The 19,947-nt window shown below is 46.0% G+C and overlaps 1 protein-coding gene across 2 annotated transcripts in view; it reads left to right on the forward strand.

Annotated features, from left to right (window-relative positions):
* The window catches only part of sema5ba (sema domain, seven thrombospondin repeats (type 1 and type 1-like), transmembrane domain (TM) and short cytoplasmic domain, (semaphorin) 5Ba), a 340,802-nt gene that overhangs the window by 196,083 nt on the left and 124,772 nt on the right, over positions 1-19,947 (forward strand). For both annotated transcript variants that reach the window (XM_068034843.1, XM_068034844.1), the window contains exons 6-9: positions 6,317-6,379; positions 7,656-7,754; positions 13,085-13,298; positions 14,190-14,475. In XM_068034843.1, the coding sequence (XP_067890944.1) occupies positions 6,317-6,379; positions 7,656-7,754; positions 13,085-13,298; positions 14,190-14,475 (662 nt within the window). The remainder of the gene's footprint in view (positions 1-6,316; positions 6,380-7,655; positions 7,755-13,084; positions 13,299-14,189; positions 14,476-19,947) is intronic.

A 19,947-nucleotide genomic window follows, 5' to 3' on the forward strand; every position in this document is an offset into this window, starting at 1 on the left:
TTGGCCACAATACTCCCCATGGTCCAATAGCCTTCTGATGTTCATTGAGTAAGTTGATGTGGAAAGAGTGGGCAAGTACTGTTTGATGATTGGCTCCTATAGAACTGTACCTGTGACATGAGTATGCACTTTCAAGAGAGGAAGACAGTTAATTAGAGGGGAAATCTTTCTCGGAAGAAAAGTCTTACAGTATTATCAGCTGAACAGAGGAATCCTACTGGGAGGCACGAGAAATGAAATCCTTTTCGTGTGATGGGACCTCTGTCGACTAGGCTTACAACCACTGCAGCAACGAGTGTCTACTTTGCCCCCGCTTCTTTCTCCTCTACTCACACCTTGCACATTGATTCCCCCATTAAACCTGTATTTAACATCCTACTTGTGCCTTATCCTATCTGGCTATTTAATGAGCTTTACAACATCTTGCAATTGCAGAGTTCTCCCCATTCTGTTCCCTCGGATTTAAGGTCGCGCGCTAAGTGGATTTTGTGATGGTGTGTGTGTGTGTGTGCGTGTGCGTGCGTGCGTGCGTGTGTGTGTGTGTGTGTGTGTTTTTTGAGCACATTGGCCGAGGCATCAATCATCCAGGACAATGGGCAATCTCTATTGTCAGTTCCATCACATAGTCAAGGCTGAATGAGGCCACTTTTCCCTCGTGAACTGAGGATTCAGCCAAAGATAGAGACATAAATAGCTCAGACGTCTCATGGGGTCACAGTCAGGGGGTTGGGGAGGGGGCTTTTAAGAGAAGAGAGACACCCGGGGCTAGTTTGTTTGCTGTTGTGGGAGGTCCAGCTTCTGGTTGAAGAAGTTTGACATGGAGGTGAACTCATTCTCTCTGTCACAGACTCTGTTTCCCCCCCTTCCCCCAATACCGACACACAATCTCTCCCTTTCCCTCTCATACACTCTCTCTCATGCACTCTCTCCTGCACACACACTCCCCTTCTTAATGACAATTGCATTTATATCATGCCATTATCATAGTACAAACAACCCCAGGCACTTTACACAAATATTATCAGACACATATGTTCTCACTTTTTTTCCTCTTTCTCTCAAGTGCATTCTCTCATTCTCACATCACTCTCATTTTATGTCCCTCTCTTTTTCTCTCACACATTCTCACACACACTGGACTGGATTTTGTGCAGGTAGTGGGGGTCATGTTGCCAGGCCAAAAGGTTGGGGGGAGTTCCCCCCCCCCCCCCCCCGCACTTCTTCAGGCCCCCAGAGTAATCCTCCGGTCTTTGACCATCAAAGTTGAAGGAGGTGGGATCCCCGTCCCTATAAAGACTTAATAGGGACGGAGATACCGCCCCCAAGAACTGTCAGCCAATCACAGGGTCGGCAGCTCAATAGTATTGGCAGCGTCACAGAGAGCGGTGGCCACTGCCGGGATTGCAGAGGCCTCAGACCCAGGCCCAGCGTTGGAACCTTGGACCCGAGGTAGGTGAGGCGGGGTCGCCGGGGCCGGTCGGGAAGGCCCCAGTGAGGGGAGGGGGGGTGTGGGATCATGTGCTTTCAGTATGTGGGAGGGGGGTCCCGAGGGGTACAGTGGTTCCTGGCGGTGGGGTGGAGGTGGGGTACTCTGTGGGCCACGAATTGCCGACATCGGCCTATCCTGCTCCCAGAAAGACTGGGTCCGACAGTGCCAGCGTCGGGTTCTGTGGCGGCCCCTGCCACTCCGTTTCACCGCGACTGGTGCCCCCGCAACGCCAGAACCCGACGTTGGGCTGGGAACAAAATCCAGCCCACTATCTCAGCCACGCACCCTCTTTAATACCCTATCCCTCACACAAACCCTTTCTAACGCTCACACACACACTCATCTCTCTCAGTCTTTGTCACTCTCACACTCACTCACACAGTCACACTCACACACTTACCCTCGCTCACATTCACTCACTCACACACTTGCATGCACACACTCTCTCACACACTCTCTCTCACATGCACTCTCTCTTTTTCTCTCTGTTTCTGTCTCTCTCTCTCTTTCCCTCTCTCCCTGTCTCTCACAGTCCGGGTCACCCTTGGCTCCAGTTTTTGTGTGCCCTGGGTCTGATGCAATGAGCCCAGCATCGATTTTGTCCATGTGCAGACGTAACAGCATGATTTATGTGGATGTGAAATGGTACCAACAGTAGAAGGCCAGTCAGAATCAGTGAACCTGGCTTTAGGCAACGGGAGAAGTATGTGATTCCTATTTAAGAGTTAAATTCCCTGATGACAACCTGCACCCTCTTCCTTTTCTCCGTGCCTGGATGTACAGAGCCTAGTCCTTGGTTATATATTGTACAAGATTAATTGTTGTTGCTCCAAATCAGTGCAACGGAGAGTCAATATTTTTAAAAACTGCTGTCTTTTAGATAAGATGTCACTTTAAATGGTTTAGGTTAAGAGGGCATTGACTGCAGATGCTGCTGTATTCCTGAATATAAATCAGCTGACCAGCCGGAATAATGGTGCATTGCTGACGGCTTTTCAATCTGCTGCTGGATTGAGGGCTTTCTGAATGTAGGGAACTGGTTCCTACATCCACCTCAACCCTTCACCCTTCTCCTCCCACCACCTCCCCCTTCCCCTCCCTTACCCATCTCCCTCCCCTCACCCCCTCTGCAAGCCCTTCCTTCTCTCACAACCCACCACCTCCCCCTCCCTAACCCATCCCCCACTTCAACCCCTTATCCCTCCCACCACCCTGCTATACCCATCCCCTTCCCTCACTCCCTCCCCTCATCACCCCTACCTCCAACCTTTACCCCACCTATCCCACTCCCCCTCGCCCAACTCCTCCCCCACCTAGCATCTCTGCCTCCCCATCTCCCTCCACTCACCCCCTGTCCCTTCCCTCACACCATCCCCTTCCCCCCCACCCCGTCTCTCCCATTCTCCTTACCCCCTCCACCTATCCCTTCCCGCCCCTTCTCCTATATCATCGGCTTTCCACCCCCTTCTCTCACCCTACCCTGCCTCTTCCCACCCCTCCTTCCCCCATCCTCCTCCCACCCCTTCCCCTCCACCTCCAGCTTCTTCCTTTCTCCTGCAAGCCAGGTATTGGTGTCTACTGTCGGCCTGCTGTAATGTAGGCGGGGGATAAAGTGATTGTGCTCTTCACGTTTTGGGGCCGACTGCTGTTGTCAGGGGAAACCAGGGAAAAACACTTTTTGCCTTTTTTTTCAAGTTTCAGTACCTCTGGCTGCCCATTCACTTGATGACCTGACCCGATCTCCCCTGGTTGCAGTATTGGGTTCCAGCAGCTAATTCAGCACCTCCGACAAGTCTAACCTCTGCTCTCCAGCTCAATGGCTTCATTTAGTCTGGGTTTTTGTATTGTCTCCTTTGAATTCCTTTTGGACAAATGATTAGACAGAAGCATCACATTGCAATCCATTGCCCACCAATCCTGGCCTCCTGTTACCCGACCCACCAACTCTGCTGCTGTTTGCTGCAATCGGAATTTGAAAGAAAATTCTCTGGAAAAGGCGGGAATGTGAAAATAGCAATGGAAATGCAGAACAGATCTGCCAGCATTCAGCAAGGAAAGAAAGTTGAGCTTATATTTTGCGTAGGGCCGTTCAGCTAGTTTAAATTAACCTACTTTAAAATTCGGTTGCGCGAGTCAGATAAGGAGCCACATCTTCAGAACCCTAAAAGGCAAATTTAGAACTGTTTGGAACTTGCCGCCATTCGGCCCATCGTGCGTATGCTGGCTCTTTGAAAGAGCAATCGTGTTTAGTCCCATGCCGCTGCTTTTTGTCTATAACCCTGTGAGTTCCACGTCCTCAAGTTCTTGCCCAACTCTCTTTTAAAATTATTTATGGAATCAGCTTCCACCCCCTTTTCAAGTCATGCGTTCCAGATCCCGACAATTCCCTGAGTGAAAAACCTTCTCCTCATCTCCCGTCTAGATCTTTCGCCAATGATTTTAAATCCCTGGTTATTGACCCACTCGCCAAAGGGAATAGCTTTTCCCTATCGAAACCTCTCAACATCTGGTAAACATCTATTAGGTCACCCCTTAACCTTCTTAGTTCCAAGAAGAACAATCCTAACTTTTCCAACATCTCCTCATCCCTGATAGCATCCTGGTAAACCTCCTCCGTATCCTTTCTAAAGTGTCTTAAGTTAGGAATTCCTTCTCCACTAGTGCAGAGAACAACACGTGGATTGGACTCAAGGTTAGAGAAGTGGACGTGAAAATCCTAGAATCACACAAGAAAAAAAATGCTAAACCTTTCTAAATCTCTGGTGAGGCCTTAGAACATAGAACATAGCAAGGCGTTTGATAGCTGGAGTATTGCACAGTGGCGCAGTGGTTAGCACCGCAGCCTCACAGCTCCAGCGACCCGGGTTCAATTCTGGGTACTGCCAGTGTGGAGTTTGCAAGTTTTCCCTGTGTCTGCGTGGGTTTCCTCCGGGTGCTCCGGTTTCCTCCCACATGCCAAAGACTTGCAGGTTGATAGGTAAATTGGCCATTATAAAATGCCCCTAGTATAGGTAGGTGGTAGGGGAAATATAGGGACAGGTGGGGATGTGGTAGGAATATGGAATTAGTGTAGGATTAGTATAAATGGGTGGTTGATGGTCGGCACAGACTCGGTGGGCCGAAGGGTCTGTTTCAGTGCTGTATCTCTAAATAAAAAAATAAAAGGATGTCAGAGCGTTTCATAAGAACGTAAGAAGCAGGAGCAGGAGGAGACCATACTTCTATTTCGACTCCAGTTTCCCGCCATACCCCATATCTCTTGATTCCCTTAGTGCCCCAAAATCTACCAATCTCAGTCTTGAATATACTCACCGACTGAGCACTTACATCCCTCTGGGGTAACGAATTCCAAAGATTCACAGCCTTGCAGAGGAGATTTACCTGGAATAGTACCTGAGGGACTTCAATTATGAGAAGGGACTGAAGGAGCTAGGAACATCCTCCTTAGAGCATAGAACGTTAAGGAGGAGAATTAATAGAGATGTTCAAAATTATGAGGCGCTTTGATCGGTGAATAGGGAGACACTTTCCAATGGCAGGAGCGAGAATTGTCTTACTCAGCGAGTTATGATGATCTGGAATGCTCTGTCTGAAAGTATGATGGAAGCGCATTCAATAATAACTTTCAAAGAGGAATTGGGTAAATACTTGTAAAGGAAGAATTTGCAGTGCTGTGGGGAGAAGTGAACTAATTGGATAGCTCCTTCAAAGAGTTGTCACAGGCACGATGGACCGAATGGCCTCCTTCTCTACGGCATGATTAATTAGCTGGTGATCAGAGCAAGTTTCATGGAGTCTTTCAGTCGTAAAGTAACAGTTGCATGAAAAGTGGCTTCATGAACTGTTAGTCCCTTTAGGTGGTGTCGGCGGGAGGGGGTCTGCACAGACTGAGAGAAGGGTCCTGTCCCTGATTGCTCAGTAACCCCCGTCAGAGGATGGATGTTGTTGGCCTCTGCTCTGATGTCAAGGTTGATTAACCTGCGGGCCTGCCTGGTAGGAAACATATCCATTTGGACAGGGTTACTTCAGAGACTGAGATGGCGCTTTCAGGTGAGAAGGCCCGCCCCCAAGAGAAAAGAAAAATTAGCGATTGCTTTTAGCATCAGGTAGGTGAAGGGTTAATGCACTGCTTGATGATGGAGTGCGCCTCCCTTCATTGAAATAATTCATGTGAGCAGCAAAGCAGACATAATGTTTACATGCAAATGAAAATGGTTTCCCTCTATTGACTTGTTGATTATCAAGAGTTTCCGAAGGATTGCTTTACTCATTGCTGTTTGTAATGTACACACAGTAAGTTAGCAACACAGATTCCTCACTGAGTCTCCTTGTAGAATGTTGAGTATCAGTAAACTTCTTTAATTAGAATGAATTCCTCCCTCTCCCTCCCCACCCACCAACCCCCTCGTTCCCTCCCTACCCCTCACCCTCCCCTATTCCTCTTCTCCCTTTCCCTTTCTCCCTCCTACCTGTCTCCCCTCCCCCTTCTTCCCCTACCCTGTCCCCCTTTTCCTCCCTACCCCCTTCCCTCTCCTCTCCCTTCCCCCTCCTCTACCCATCCACGTCCCCACCTCTCCCTTCCCCACAACTTCCCCCTCCTGTCCCCTCCCTTCAACTTCCCCTCTTCTCCACCACCCCTTCAGTCACCCTACATTTCCCCTACTCTGCGCTCCTCTCCCCACCCCTCTGCCTTCTCCTCCCTCCACTCCCCTGCCTTCTCCTCCCTCCGCTCCCCATCTCCCCTCTCCCTTCCTACGCACATTCCTCACAATTTCACTCTCCAGTGATTGAAGCATGTGACATGACTTGTACATTCCTGTTTCCTAGGCGATAGAATGGGGACCTGAGGAGGACACCAGGAGGGCCTGTCAAAGTAAAGGGAAGACCGAGGTAACTTTTAAATCATCATCAGTACGGAGTTACCGTGTAATTTAATTATTACAGTAACACTGGGCTATCGCTGTCGATATTTGTTCGTTTTCTCTCGGGATTTACAAAGCAATTGCTTGGTCTAAATTGGGCCTTTTCAGTGGATGGTTGAGCAATCCTTTTTATACAATCCCATTTGTCCTGTTGTGTATTCAAGCAATGGCATCTGATGTGAAAGTGATGGCCAACAATTGGAGAATTGGAGTATTTTTACTGCCTTTTACCCAGGACGAGTTTGATGAGTGGGACCCACAGCATTTGTCACAAGCTGGGTGTGTATGAGAGACACATTTCAGCCATTTAGTCTCATCTTCCTAAATGCCACCTCCCTGTGGCATGTAACTCTACCTTAAATGGCATCGGCCACATCCTTCCTGATAACTTGTTGGTTGCACCTTGTGTCTGCCGTGGCTCAGTGGGTTGCACTCTTGTCTCCTAACTTGAAAAGTTGTGGGTTCAAGTCCCACTCTGGGGACTTAAGCACAAAAACCTAGGCTGACGCTCAAGTGCAGTACTGAGGGGGTGCTGCACTGTTCGAGGTGCTGTCTTGCAGATGAGAAGTTAATCCGAGGCCCCATCTGTCCTCTCAGGTGTAAAAGGTGATTTTTGAAGAAGAGCAGGGTTGTATCTCTCCGGTGCCCTGAGTCAACATTTATCCCACAGCCATCATCACTCAAAACAATACCGTCATTATCACATTGCTGATTGTGGGATCTTGCTGTGTGCAAATTGGCTGCTGCATTTCCCACATTGGGCGGCACAGTGGCGCAATGGTTAGCACCGCAGCCTCACAGCTCCAGCGACCCGGGTTCATTTCCGGGTACTGCCTGTGCGGAGTTTGCAAGTTCTCCCTGTGTCTGCGTGGGTTTTCGCCGGGTACTCCGGTTTCCTCCCACCACCAAAAGACTTGCAGGTTGATAGGTAAATTGGCCATTGTAAATTGTCCCTAGTGTAGGTAGGTGGTAGGGGAATATAGGGACAGGTGGGGATGTGGTAGGAATGTGGGATTAGTGTAGGATTAATATAAATGGGTGGTTGATGGTCGGCCGAAGGGCCTGTTTCAGTGCTGTATCTCTAAATAAATTTTTAAAAATTACAAAAAACAACAGTGACTACATTCCAAATGTATTTGATCGACCGCAAAGTGCTTCAGGACGACCTGAGTCCATGTAGGGTTCTATAGAAGTGCAAGTTCTTGCTTTGACCCTATTCTCTTACCTTTCTGCCCTTGTTTCAGGTGGAATGTCAGAATTATATTCGTGTACTGCTCATTAATGGGAAGAACATTTTTGCTTGTGGAACCAATGCTTTTTCTCCAATCTGCACGAACCGACAGGTAAAAACCTATCAGCCTGCTGACTTGTTCCATCATGAAGTTCGAAACAGAATGTACCTTTGATCCAGCTGAAGCCCCTCAGGTGTATGAATTGAATCATAGAATAGTCCAGCACAGGAAGAGGCCATTCGGCCCATAGACTCAATGCAGACTCAATGCAGACTCAAACACTCAAACCAAAACCAACACAAATTAAACAAGAATCAACAGACAGATCATGGTCAATATATGTTACAAATTACCCTTTAACTATCAGATACAATAGAGATGGGTCTCACGGTTTCACTGGGCAGTCCATCCAGCATATATGTCAACAATTACAGTCACACAGTTCTTCCATGGTTCTGAACTTACTCAGGTAGATTTTCAGCTCCTTTCTTCAAGGGTTTAGCCGCTGTTCTTCTTCTGACAGCAGATCCCTCTCAATCCGGACTCTGTGGGTGGGGTCTTCTCCACAAGGTACACTTCTCCAGAACCTCCTCAGCTCTGCTTGCGGCAGTCTTGATAGTGTGGATTATCAGTCTTCCCTTTATCCGAGTCCTTCAGTGACAGCCTGTGCACTGTATGGCTTGGTTGGATTAGACGGTTACTTTAAATCACAGAAATAGCTCCTGGATTCAGACTTCACTTTCTTCTGCTTGCCGGTGCTCCATCCCTGCCTGATCTGCCTGTCTGGGGATGCGGGGGGGGGGGGGGGGGAGGGGGTGGGGGGGCGGGGGTGGGGACTCTGTCTCCTTTTATCTGGTTCTAACCAATGTAAATATCCCTGGAAATGTGAAATTGATTTTTTTCAGCTTCTGTTTCGGTTTTGGTTTCTGTTTCCATTTCAGTTCTAGTTTCCCTCTCAGTTAGGGTCTAGAGAAAAACTAGCTTTGCAATCACAGATTCCATGACACAAAATTGATGGGCAGAAAAAGGCCAACTGGCCCATTAAGCCTGCCCCATACCATGATGTCCAGAGCCATCAATAAACAATTCTTGTTCTCCCCTTCCCTGTCTCCTCCTGCCTCATCTCCCACTCACCCCCACTTTCCTCTCCCTTATAAGAGCATAAGAAATAGGAGCAGGAATAGACCATTTGGCCCCTTGAGCCTGTTCAGCCATTCAATGAGATTGCAGCTGATTTATATCCTAACTCCACATACCTACCTATATGTGGGAGACTACATACCGACTTGATTGTAGGCTGTTGCAGTACCTTAAAGTTCTACCCATCAAGTCAGGCCTGCTGTTAATGACGGTGATGTAATTGAAGTTACTGCTGTATAGCCCAAGACCTGTTTTAACGGCGTTAACTCAGACATGTGCATCTCACTCTTGATCGAATGGTCCACTAGGACAAGCAATCAGGTAGACAAGACCCAGCTGCTGAATGTGGCCACTCTACGTTTTGATGAAGCTACATTAAGTATCTGGGTCTTCCAGGGAAGAGCGGCTCTCTTCATTGACATTCCTGCCACTGGACTCAATGCACATTCCCTCCACCATTGGCGGATTTTGGCATGGTGTGTCGTACCTCCAGGAAACATTGCAGCAACTTGCCAAGAACCATCCTTGCTCTGTCACCTCGACCACCAACAAAGTCAAGAACAGCAATGTCATGGGTCACTTGGACCTACATCATTGATCCTTCAACGCCATTGAATCAATAGGCTGGAATCCCCAACCTCGCCCCGTTATGAGAGCACCATCATCACGAGGACTGCCCCCGCATTAGTTTTTCAGGGCAAATGGGGATGAACAATAAATATGGCCTTGCCGCTGCTTCCTGCACCCCAAGAACAAATAAATAATGAACTGCGCTAAGTGGGGTCAATTTTTCCATTTAGTCTTTCAATATATCTTGTGTGTTGGCAGAGTTAAATGGCTCCACCATTGACATCCCAATGAATACACAGGGAGTTTATTGAATTGACAGAGAAATGAGATTTCTAAGAATTGTCGGTAACAACAACCAATTTGCAAATCATAGCACAGCACATTTAAGCACTCACTCAGTGATTCAATTAAAAGAAAAACTCAATACACTGCAGAAAATCCTATATTCTATGGCTGACGTGATTAGACTAATGTACTGTGTTGCGGTCTCCAGGTGACATTTGGCAGTCGATTGGCCATACTCTGTGTGCTAACGCTTTAGCAAGAAGGAACTATTGTGCTTGAATCAGGATTTTATATTTAAGTGCTCTGCATAGATTATAAATTTAATGCATCACGGGCAAGTGGGACAAAGTTTGACCGTGGCTCAGTGCTTTGCTTTCTCACCTCTGAGGAGGAAAATTATGGGGTCAAGACCCACTCCAGAGACTTGAGCGCAAATTTTAGGCTGACACTCCAATGCAGTACTGAGTGAGCGCCGCGCTGTCGGAGGTGCTGTCTTTGATGACATGTTAAACCAAGGCGCCATCTGCCCCCTCAGATGGACGTACCATGGCACTATTTTGAAGAAGAAAAACAAGTTCCTTCCAGTGCCCAGACCAATATTTATCCCTCAATCAACATCGCTTCAAATACCTTATCAGAAAAAAATCACATTGCTGTTTTTTGGGAGTGCTGTGTGCAAATTGGCTGCTGTGTATCCTGTGTTAGCACAGTGACAACACTTCAAAGAGTAATTAATTGGCTGTAAAGTGCCTTGGGACATCCTGCGGTTGTGAAAGGTGCTATATAAATTCAACTCTTCCTATCTTTTTGTTTCCTTTGGAGTTTTGTACAGTAGGAGTGAGTGAAATGATTTGACCCCTTTTAATTAATTGGATTGGGAGCGAAATAGAAGGGGATTGGAACATCGCACATCCTCTGCTGAGATCTAATTCAAGATCATGATGGGTTTAGACAGAGTAGATGGGGAGAAACCGTGCCCATTAGCAGAAGGATCAAGAACCAGAGGATGCTGATTTAAGGTGGTTGGCAAAAGAACCAGAGGGGACATGAGGAAAGATTTTTTATGCAGTGAGTGGTTAGGATCTGGAACGCAATGCCTGAGAGTGGAGGCAGATTCAACTGTGGCTTTCAAAGGGGAATTGGATCATTATTTGAAGAGAAGAGTTTTACAGGGCTACAGGGGAAAGGCGGGGGAATGAGTTGCTCTTACTGGTCACCCACTTTAGTTGGCAGCTTTGATACTGAATACTGAGGCACTTCTTTAACTATTGAGAGTGTCAGGTGACACTTTTAAATATTTGGCATTAATATTACAATGGAGGCAGAGGCAAAGCAAAGGATGAATTTAATTACAGAATCATGTCATTATTCAAACCTAGTTGCTTTATTTCTTACAGCTGTCAGCAGATGGCTGCTAACATTAATTAATGATTCCAGACAATGTCACGGTGACATTGTATCATCATTGGCCTACATTGCATTAAATCTCTATGTACGTCGCTTTTTCCTTATTTGGGTACCACTGTAATGTTTGGATGAAATGTTAAACCCTAGATGGATATAAAAGATCAACGCAGAGGCGTTGTTCCTTGGTGCCAATATTTATCCCTCAACTGACATCACTGAAAACAGATTCCTTGGTCAATATCTCAAAAACAACAACCTGTATTTATAGCGCACCTTTAATGTAGTAAAATGTTCCAATGCGCTTCACTGGAGTGATTATCAAATAAAATTTGACACTATGCCACATAAGAGATATTAGGGCAGATGACCAAAAGCTTGGTGGTGGTTTTTAAGGATTTCTCAGTTCTGTTTGTCGGGCCTAGCGTGCAAATTGGCTGCCGTGCTTCCTATATTACAATACTGACTACGCTTCAAAAGTGCCTTTTTGGTTGTAAAGCGCTTTGGATGTCTTGCGGTCGTGAAAGGTGCTATCTAAATGTAAGTGTTTCTTGTAAAGCAGCCTGGTTGAAGGACTCTGCCTCCGTTCTTCTCCTTGAAAGTGACCTCCTCTCCTCAGTTCCCTGGTACAATATAGATAGTCGTTAATCATGATTTAATTTGTAATGTACGCTCATTAGAAATCTGCCGTTGCTTTCTGTTGCGAGACCATTGCGTGTCAACATCAAGCTGATAAAGTTGAGAGAACTGGATTGTTATCATTTGCTGTCTACTTACAATAGTAGAGAGAGAGAGAGAGAGAGAAAGGAAAAATGAAAATCTAATACAGAAACAGAAAGCAACAATTTGCAATGCAGTAAAATGTCCAAAGGTGCTTTACAGGAGCCCTCTCAAATGAAATTTGACACTGAGCCACATAAAGAGTTATTACGAAAGGTGACCAAGAGCTTGGTCAAATGGGTAGATTTTAAGCAGCGTCTTAAAGGAGGAGAGAGTGGTAGAGAGGTGGGGAGGTTTTGGGAGAGAATTCCAGCACTTGGGGCCAAGGCAGCCGAAAGCATGGCCACCAGTGGTAGGATAAAGGAAATTGGGGATGTGCAAGAGGCCAGAATTGGAGGAATGTTGTATTATTGTAGTGTTCTGGGGTTGGAGGAGGTTACAGAGATAGGGAGAGGGCGATCCCATGGAGGGATTTGAACACAAAGACGAGAATTTTAAATTTGAAGTACTGTCGGACTGGGAACCAGAGGGACTTTTGTTGGGCTGTCTGGTGCAGAGATGGAAGCGTCAACTCTGAGCCATAAGTGGAGCTGGGGAAGCGGGGAGGAGGAAGGGAAAACAAATCCCACTTTGATCTGAACATAGAAACAGTAGGTTAACATTCTGAATAGAGACCCTTTCTCAGAATGAACCTAATGTACGCAGGGATGATTTTAACAACAACTTGCCTGTCTCCATCAATTCTTCACAAAAGAGAAAATACTTTTTAGAGCATTTTACAGGACTGAAAGGAGAAACAGAAAGGCTCTGAGGGGTGAGAGCTCGGGTAAAGAGAAAAAGTATCAGGAGGTTTTTGAGAGGTCTGGGAGGTTGGTGGAAAGGAAAGGTGGTTTTGGGTTCCAGAGAACAGGAGCAACGACTGCCGAGGATGGACTGGACAGCGCAAGGAGTGAAGAGTGAACCAGGGTCTGGAGAACCAAGAATGAGGTAAGGATGTGGGGCAGGAACTCACTGAGGTAAGGTGGGCAAGGCACGGTAGAAATTGAAAAAGGAAAGAAAGAATTTGCATTTATATAGAGCCTTTCAAGACTTGAGGCTGTTCCAAATTGATTCACAACCAATCAGAGGAGTGCGAAATTGAGCAGAATTTTACAGTCGTCGTAATTTTTTTTGGAGTAAGATATGACATCAAAAGGTAGACAGTAACAGATGTCACACTTCCTTAGACCAGGCAGCCTATGAGGAAAGGCAGTGGGACAAAGTAATATTAGAGATGTCTGCTGTAACTACAGCTTTTGTGTGTCTGTGTTTGCATCCTCCAGCTTGAGAACTTGAGCCGAATGTTTGACAAGATTAATGGTGTGGCGAGATGTCCCTACGATCCCAGACACAATTCCACTGCCGTGATTACCTCACAGGGAGAGCTGTATGCAGCCACCGTGATAGACTTCTCAGGCCGTGACCCTGCGATTTATCGGAGTTTGGGAAACGGGCCTCCTCTCCGAACTGCGCAGTACAATTCCAAATGGCTCAATGGTAAGTAGCAAACTCTAGCATGACTTTGTGTTGTGGGGGGGGGGTGGGGGGGTGGGGTGGGGTTGTGGACGATAATTAAACTTGTCACTGTCGGATATGATTCATATCTACATTTTTTTTAAGAAACGGCGGATCTGCATTGGATTACCAGGACTGTCCAGTATCAGATAGGCCCCAGGCTCAGAGCCCAATCACACCGTTGGCTCCTGGTTCATCGGTGCTTGGATTTTAAAATTCTCATCCTTGTTTTCAAATCACTCCATGCTCCTCACCCCTCCCCTCCCCTCCCTATCTCTGTAACCTCCTCCAACCCCACAATACTCCGAGATCTCCGTGTTCCTCCAATTCTGGCCTCTTGCTCATCTTGATTTTTATTGTTCCACCATTGGTGGCTGTGCCTTCAACTGTCTAAGAGCTGCCCAGCACCCACTATACCTGGCCCCCTCTTCACCTGGCACCCTATACATCCAGCACCCCCCAGCCTGGCACCCCCTTTGCCCATCACCTATGCAACCCTGCACATCCTTCACCTGGCACATATTCTGCCTGGCACAATCTCTGCCTATTGGTACTGAGCAGTGAGGGGCTGCTCACCCCTAAGTAGGGGGTAGCCCCTGACCCCCCCCTTCCAGATCCCTATGAGCCATCTCCATTTATTGCCAACTTCCGGCTAAGCTTGCCAAAGCAACCGCCAACCTTTCCATCCCTCCCCCACAATCCCACGCTCCTCTGGGCCCCAACTTGCATACCTAATAAGCCCCACAAACTCACCCAAGTCAAGGTATTGGAATTTTTATATTTGGAGAGATACAATGGAGGCACCAAATTAAGGTGAGCTCCTGTGCCTTTCACTTCCTTTACAAGTTTCAGTTCCTTGTCCTTCCTTTCCAGAACCAAACTTCATCTCAGCTTACGACATTGGCTTGTTCATCTACTTCTTCTTCCGTGAGAACGCCGTGGAGCACGACTGCGGCAAAACAATCTATTCCCGCGTCGGGCGGGTGTGCAAGAGCGATATCGGGGGCCGATTTTTACTGGAGGACACGTGGACAACCTTCATGAAGGCCAGGCTGAACTGCTCGCGCTCGGGAGAGATCCCGTTTTACTACAACGAGTTGCAGAGTACGTTCTATCTCCCCGAGCAGGACCTCATTTACGGGATCTTCACAACAAATGTGTAAGTGCACATTGAATCCATAGTGCATGTCAATCTCCCTTATCTTTGCACACAACGTGGAATCAAGACCAAGTGTTACTTTCTGGTGAAACAGGGCTGGGCTGGCTCTGAACATATTGGACCGGGGGTGAACATATCATTCAACACCCATTTCAAAGTCTACACATTCTGCCCATATTTTCTCCTAGAATCATACAGCACAGAAGGAGGCCATTTACCCCATCATGCCTATGCTGGCTCTTTGAAAAAGCTATCCAATTAGTCCCACCCCCTCACCCTGTTCTTTTTCTATTGCCCTGAAAATGTTTCCCCTTCAAGTATTAATCCAATTCCCTTTTAAAAATTACGATTGAATCTGCTTCCACCGCCCTTTCAGGCAGTGTAAAAAAATAAAATTCTCCTCGAATTCCTTCTAGTTTTTTTTCACAAATTATCTTCAACCTGTGTCCTTTGCTTACTGATCCTCCTGCCACTTGAAACAGTTTCTCCCTATTTACTCTATCAGAAGCCCTTCATAATTTTGAACACCTCCATTCAATCTCCTCTTAACCTTCACTGCTCTAAGGAGAATAACCCCAGCTTCTCCAGTCTCTCCACGTAACTGAAGTCCCTCATCCCTAGTGCCAATCTAGTAAATCTCCTCTGCACCTTCTCTAAGTCCTTGACATCCTTCCTAAAGTGTCATGTCCAGAATTAAACACAGTACTCCAGATGAGGTCTAACCAGTAATTGATAAAGATTTAGCTTAACTGTCTTGCTTTTGTACTCTATGCCTCTGTTTATAAAGCCCAGGATGCATTTATTGTTTTCTGAAATTGGCCTGTCACCTTCAAAGATTTGTGGAAGTGAAGATTTGTGTATTTAAACTCCTAAATCCATTGCCATTCTGCAATTACACCCTCCTGTCAGTGGTGGCGCTATAATTGGCATGTGACATGTTTACATAGACAGATTCCATTATAAATGTGGACATAGGAATTTCTAATGGAAAACGTCAACAGGAAGTGCACACATGCGTAAGATTTTTTAATATATATTATTCTGTCCCTATCTATTGGAGTAAAGCATCTGACAAATAGCTATGTTCCTCATTGTTACACCCCTGGGCAAGGTTGGAGATTTGAAGCTGTAACTGATTTTTGGCCTGAGGATCCATAAAAAACATTTTAATTGTTTCAGTTCCTGACGGGAGCTCCTTTCCTCAGTAACAGGGGACATGAATGAAGATCATTTTGTCCTACCGCTTCTCAACATGGTGGCATTCCCAGCTCTGAACCCGAAGGAGGAGGGATCGAGCCCCACTCCAGACAGTCCAAGGGAGTGGAGACCGGAGCTCTGGCTCTGAATTCTGGGTAGACAACCAGCAGGATGCTAATACCTGGTGGGGCCGGTGTGGCCTCCCCTCATCATCTCTCCCTTCCAGTCCTTCCCTGCCTTTATTTCCCCCTCCGGCTCCCCCGCCACCCTCGGCCCCCACACATGATAGAATTTACTATGTGGAAAATCTTTGTGTGGGTTGCTGGAGACCTACTCAGAAAGATTTCCCCTCAGTTCTGGTTGAACACACACTCCTGTACTTATATAACCCCAAAAAAATTAACTGTGATTGAAAGGGTCTTTTAATGAGGTAGGGAATACTGGAAAATTGAGCTTTTTCACTCCGCTGAGGGATTGGCACGTGTCAGAAAGCATCTGGAATTAGTAGCTCTACTCTGGGTTTGGTCTCTGCTGGAACTCGGTTCCATTGGGATGGAGACTGCCAAAAAGCAAAGTGCTTTTGACCCTAAATGCCTCTCATTTCTTTTCCCTGGTTACGATTCAAATGTGAGGCTTGAGAACCAAAGGATTTGAATGCTCTGTCTTAGCAAAATGCATGTGATAACCTTGTCTGTTTTTCTTTGAAACTTAAAACTTTTGTTGCCCATTTCTGCTTTTTGGACAAAAGAACAATTCTTCCCCTCCTTTTCATAAATGCAAGCCGGAATTTGACTCCTCAGACACCTCAATTTGGGTCTATTTATTTTTGATTGAACAATGCAGATTAAGGGGCGATCTGAAACAACTGTTTAAAATTATGAATGATGGGGGAGGGTAGATAGAAGCAGAGGGATTTAGAACAAGGGCCTGTAGTGGTTAAGTTACTGGACTGTGCTATCCAGTGGTTTAGCCTAATGATTTACAGACATGAGTTCAAATCCCACCATGGCAGCTGGGAGCTTAAGTTCAACTAATTAAATAGAATCAGGAATGCAAAGTTAGCATCAGTAATGGTGACCATGTAAAATGTTGATGCATGTGGTTATTCTTAATTTGCAATGGTAATTGTCACATTTGGTCATTCTGAGGATTAGACAGGAAATGTGGAACTCCTCAAGATGAGGTGTCACTCACAGTGATTGAATGGTGTATGAAAAAAAAATGATGGGATGGAATTTTAAGTCCCTTAAAGCCAAAGATCTTGGGCAGTGCACCTGAGATCTTTCAATACGTCACCCACTGCCGTGAGGTCCTTGCAGGTGGAGCGGGGGCTTTGGAAGCTTCTATAGAATAGAATTAAACAGCATGAGAGGAGGCCATTCAGTCCATTGTGTTTGTGCTGGCTCCTTGAAAATGCTATCCAATTAGTCCTCCTTTCCTGCTGGTTCTAAGTGCCTCCCTGGAGAGGCTTCATCCTTCTTCTGGGTTGGGCAGAAGTACCAATTGGATTAAGCTTTAAGCAGAGGAAGATACAAGACTGAAATGAAGAATGCTGGACAGTGGGATTCATTTGGGATTGTTGCAGGGTTATGGGAAGAGAATGGGAGGGTGGGATTAGTTTGGGATTATTGGAGAGCAATGGGAAGGGTGTGGAACAGTGCGATTAGTTTGGGATTGATACAGAGTGATAGGAAGAATTTGGGATATGGGATTAGTTTGGGCTTGATATAGGGCTATGGGAAGAGAATGGGAGAGTGGGATTAGTTTGGGATTAATGCAGAGCTGTGGGGAGACTGGCAGGCAGTGGCATCAGTTTTGAATTGCTATAGCATAGAGCTAACACAGAACTGACAGGCTGAATGGCCTCATTCTGTGCTGTGAACCTCTATGTGCAGGAAGATGCAGAACCTTCCATTCACATGCATCTCTGTAAAGCTGATGCAAGGAGCTTTGATGAAGTAAAGGTTGTGGAACACTGCAACATTAATTCAGCAAAAGCAGAGAGGAAAAACTGTAGTAATTTCCCAGTTACACCGAGAAAGCACAGTTTTCACATGCTGAGGTAAAAGCTAAAGCAAAATTTTGTGTGTAAGAACACAAGCAGCAAGGATTCATTTATACCTCCTCCCACTCTGCCTGACTTCCAAACAGAAGCGTCTTGTTTAAACGTCTCGTTTGCCTCAGTGAATGAGACTCTTTGACTTCAAAAGCCAGCAAAGACCACAAGTGTTTGCTGTTTTCTCGAAAACAATCTGATAGATCTCAGCCTGTGACTAATCTATTGCGAACAGAGATGGAGGGATTACATGTATTTGTACGGGAAGCAGTAATTGCCTTGGCAGTTTGCTTTAATGGTTCTTGTTTACGGCCCCAATGTTTTCTGAGGAATTGTTGTCACTTTATTTTTAAATGAGGTAAACATAAGGTAAGAGCCCACAATCTGTGTGATGTGAATATTTTACCAGCCACAAAGGAATTCTGACCAACTTGATAGAACTAGCCTAGCCTATCTGGTAGTGTAGTGGCTATGTTACTGGGTTAGTAATCCAGCAGGCTAGACTAACAATCCACAGACAATGAGTTCAAAGCCCACCATGGAAGCTGGGGAATTTACAGAATCGCAGAATAGTTACAGTGCAGAAGGAGGCCATTCGGCCCATCATGTCTGCACCAGCTTTCTGAAAGAGCAACTCCCTCAGTTCCGTTCCCCTGCCTTCTCCCCATAATCCTGCGCATTCTTCCCTTTCATATAACTGTCTAATTCCCTTTTGAGTGCTTCAATTGAACCTGCCTCCACCACGTTCTCAGGCAGTGCATTCCAGACCTTAACCACTTGCTGTGTGAAAAAGTTTTTCCTCGTGTCACTTTTGCTTCTCTTACCAAATACTTTAAATCTGTGCCCTCTCGTTCTCGATCCTTTCACGAGTGGGAACAGTTTCTCTCTATCTACTCTGTCCAGACCTCTCATGATTTTGAATACCTCTATCAAATCACCTCTTTAGATTCAGCTCATTAAATAAATCTGGAATTTAAAAAAATCCTGTTTCAATAATGGTGACCATGAGACTGTCCAGTTGTTGTAAAAACCCATCTGGCTCACTAATGTCTTTTAGGAAGGGAAATCTGCCATCCTTCCCCAGCCTGGCCTATATGTGACTTCAGACCCACAGCAATGTGATTGACTCTTACCTGCCCCCTGAAATGGCCTAGCAAGACACTCAGTTATACCTCAAGGGCAATTAGGAATGGGCAATAAATAGTGGCCACGCCAGTGACAGTCACATCTTGTGAATGAATAATAAAAAACATCTTGCCGCTAAGAGGTTGTGGTAGGATGTAAAAAAAAAGAGTTGCCTTTACTTAGCACCTTTAGCAAGTCTCTTTATGGAACATTTCAAAGCATTACATATTCAATTAATTGCTTTTGAATAGCAGTGACTGTTGGTACACAGGTAAATGGGACTGCTATTTTGGATACAACAAGGGATTGCCTGAAAGAGCAATGTGTGGAATCAGTTTTTGGTTGAGGAAGCAATGATGGGTCAGGAGTTTTTGTCGAATGTGCAATCTTGATGGCCCGAACATGCAGCTTGGGACCTTGGCTTACATTCACAGGACTGCACTGCCTGAAGTGCAGCACTTTTTCAACATTACACTTGAGATTATATCCTAAAACTCATAGCAGAGCACCACAATCCTCTGACCCAGAGTTGAGACTGCCATCAATTGAACGCAAGTGAACACACAAGTTTGGTTTCCAGTATTGCAACAGTTTGCATTTTTATCGTGGCTTTATTGTCGTTAAACATCCTCAGGCATGCCCGCTGACCTACATTGGCCCCTGGTCCGGCAATTCATTGATTTAAAAATTCTCATCCTTCTTTTCAATCCCTCCACAGCCTCATCACTTCCTCCCTCCCTATCTCTGTGACCTTCTCCAGCCCTACAACCCTCCGAGATATCTGCGCTCCTCCAATTCTAGCCTCTTGCACGTCCCCGATTTTAATCCCGCCGTCATTGGTGGCCGCACCTTCAATTTCCTGGGCCTTAAACTCTGCAATTTCCTTCCTAAACCTCTCTTCCCCCTCTCTCTCCTCCTTTAAGATGCTTCTTAAGCCTACCTCCTTGACCAAACCTGTTCTACTATCCCTTTATGTGGCTTGGTGTCAATATTTGTCTGATAATACACATGTGAAACTCCATGGGACGTTAAAAGCTCTACAGAAATGCAAATTGTTGTTGTTTTTAAGTGAGGTGACAATAAAACTGACCATG

This window comes from Heterodontus francisci, chromosome 7 (genome assembly GCF_036365525.1).
Source record: "Heterodontus francisci isolate sHetFra1 chromosome 7, sHetFra1.hap1, whole genome shotgun sequence".
Classification (NCBI taxonomy): domain Eukaryota; kingdom Metazoa; phylum Chordata; class Chondrichthyes; order Heterodontiformes; family Heterodontidae; genus Heterodontus; species Heterodontus francisci.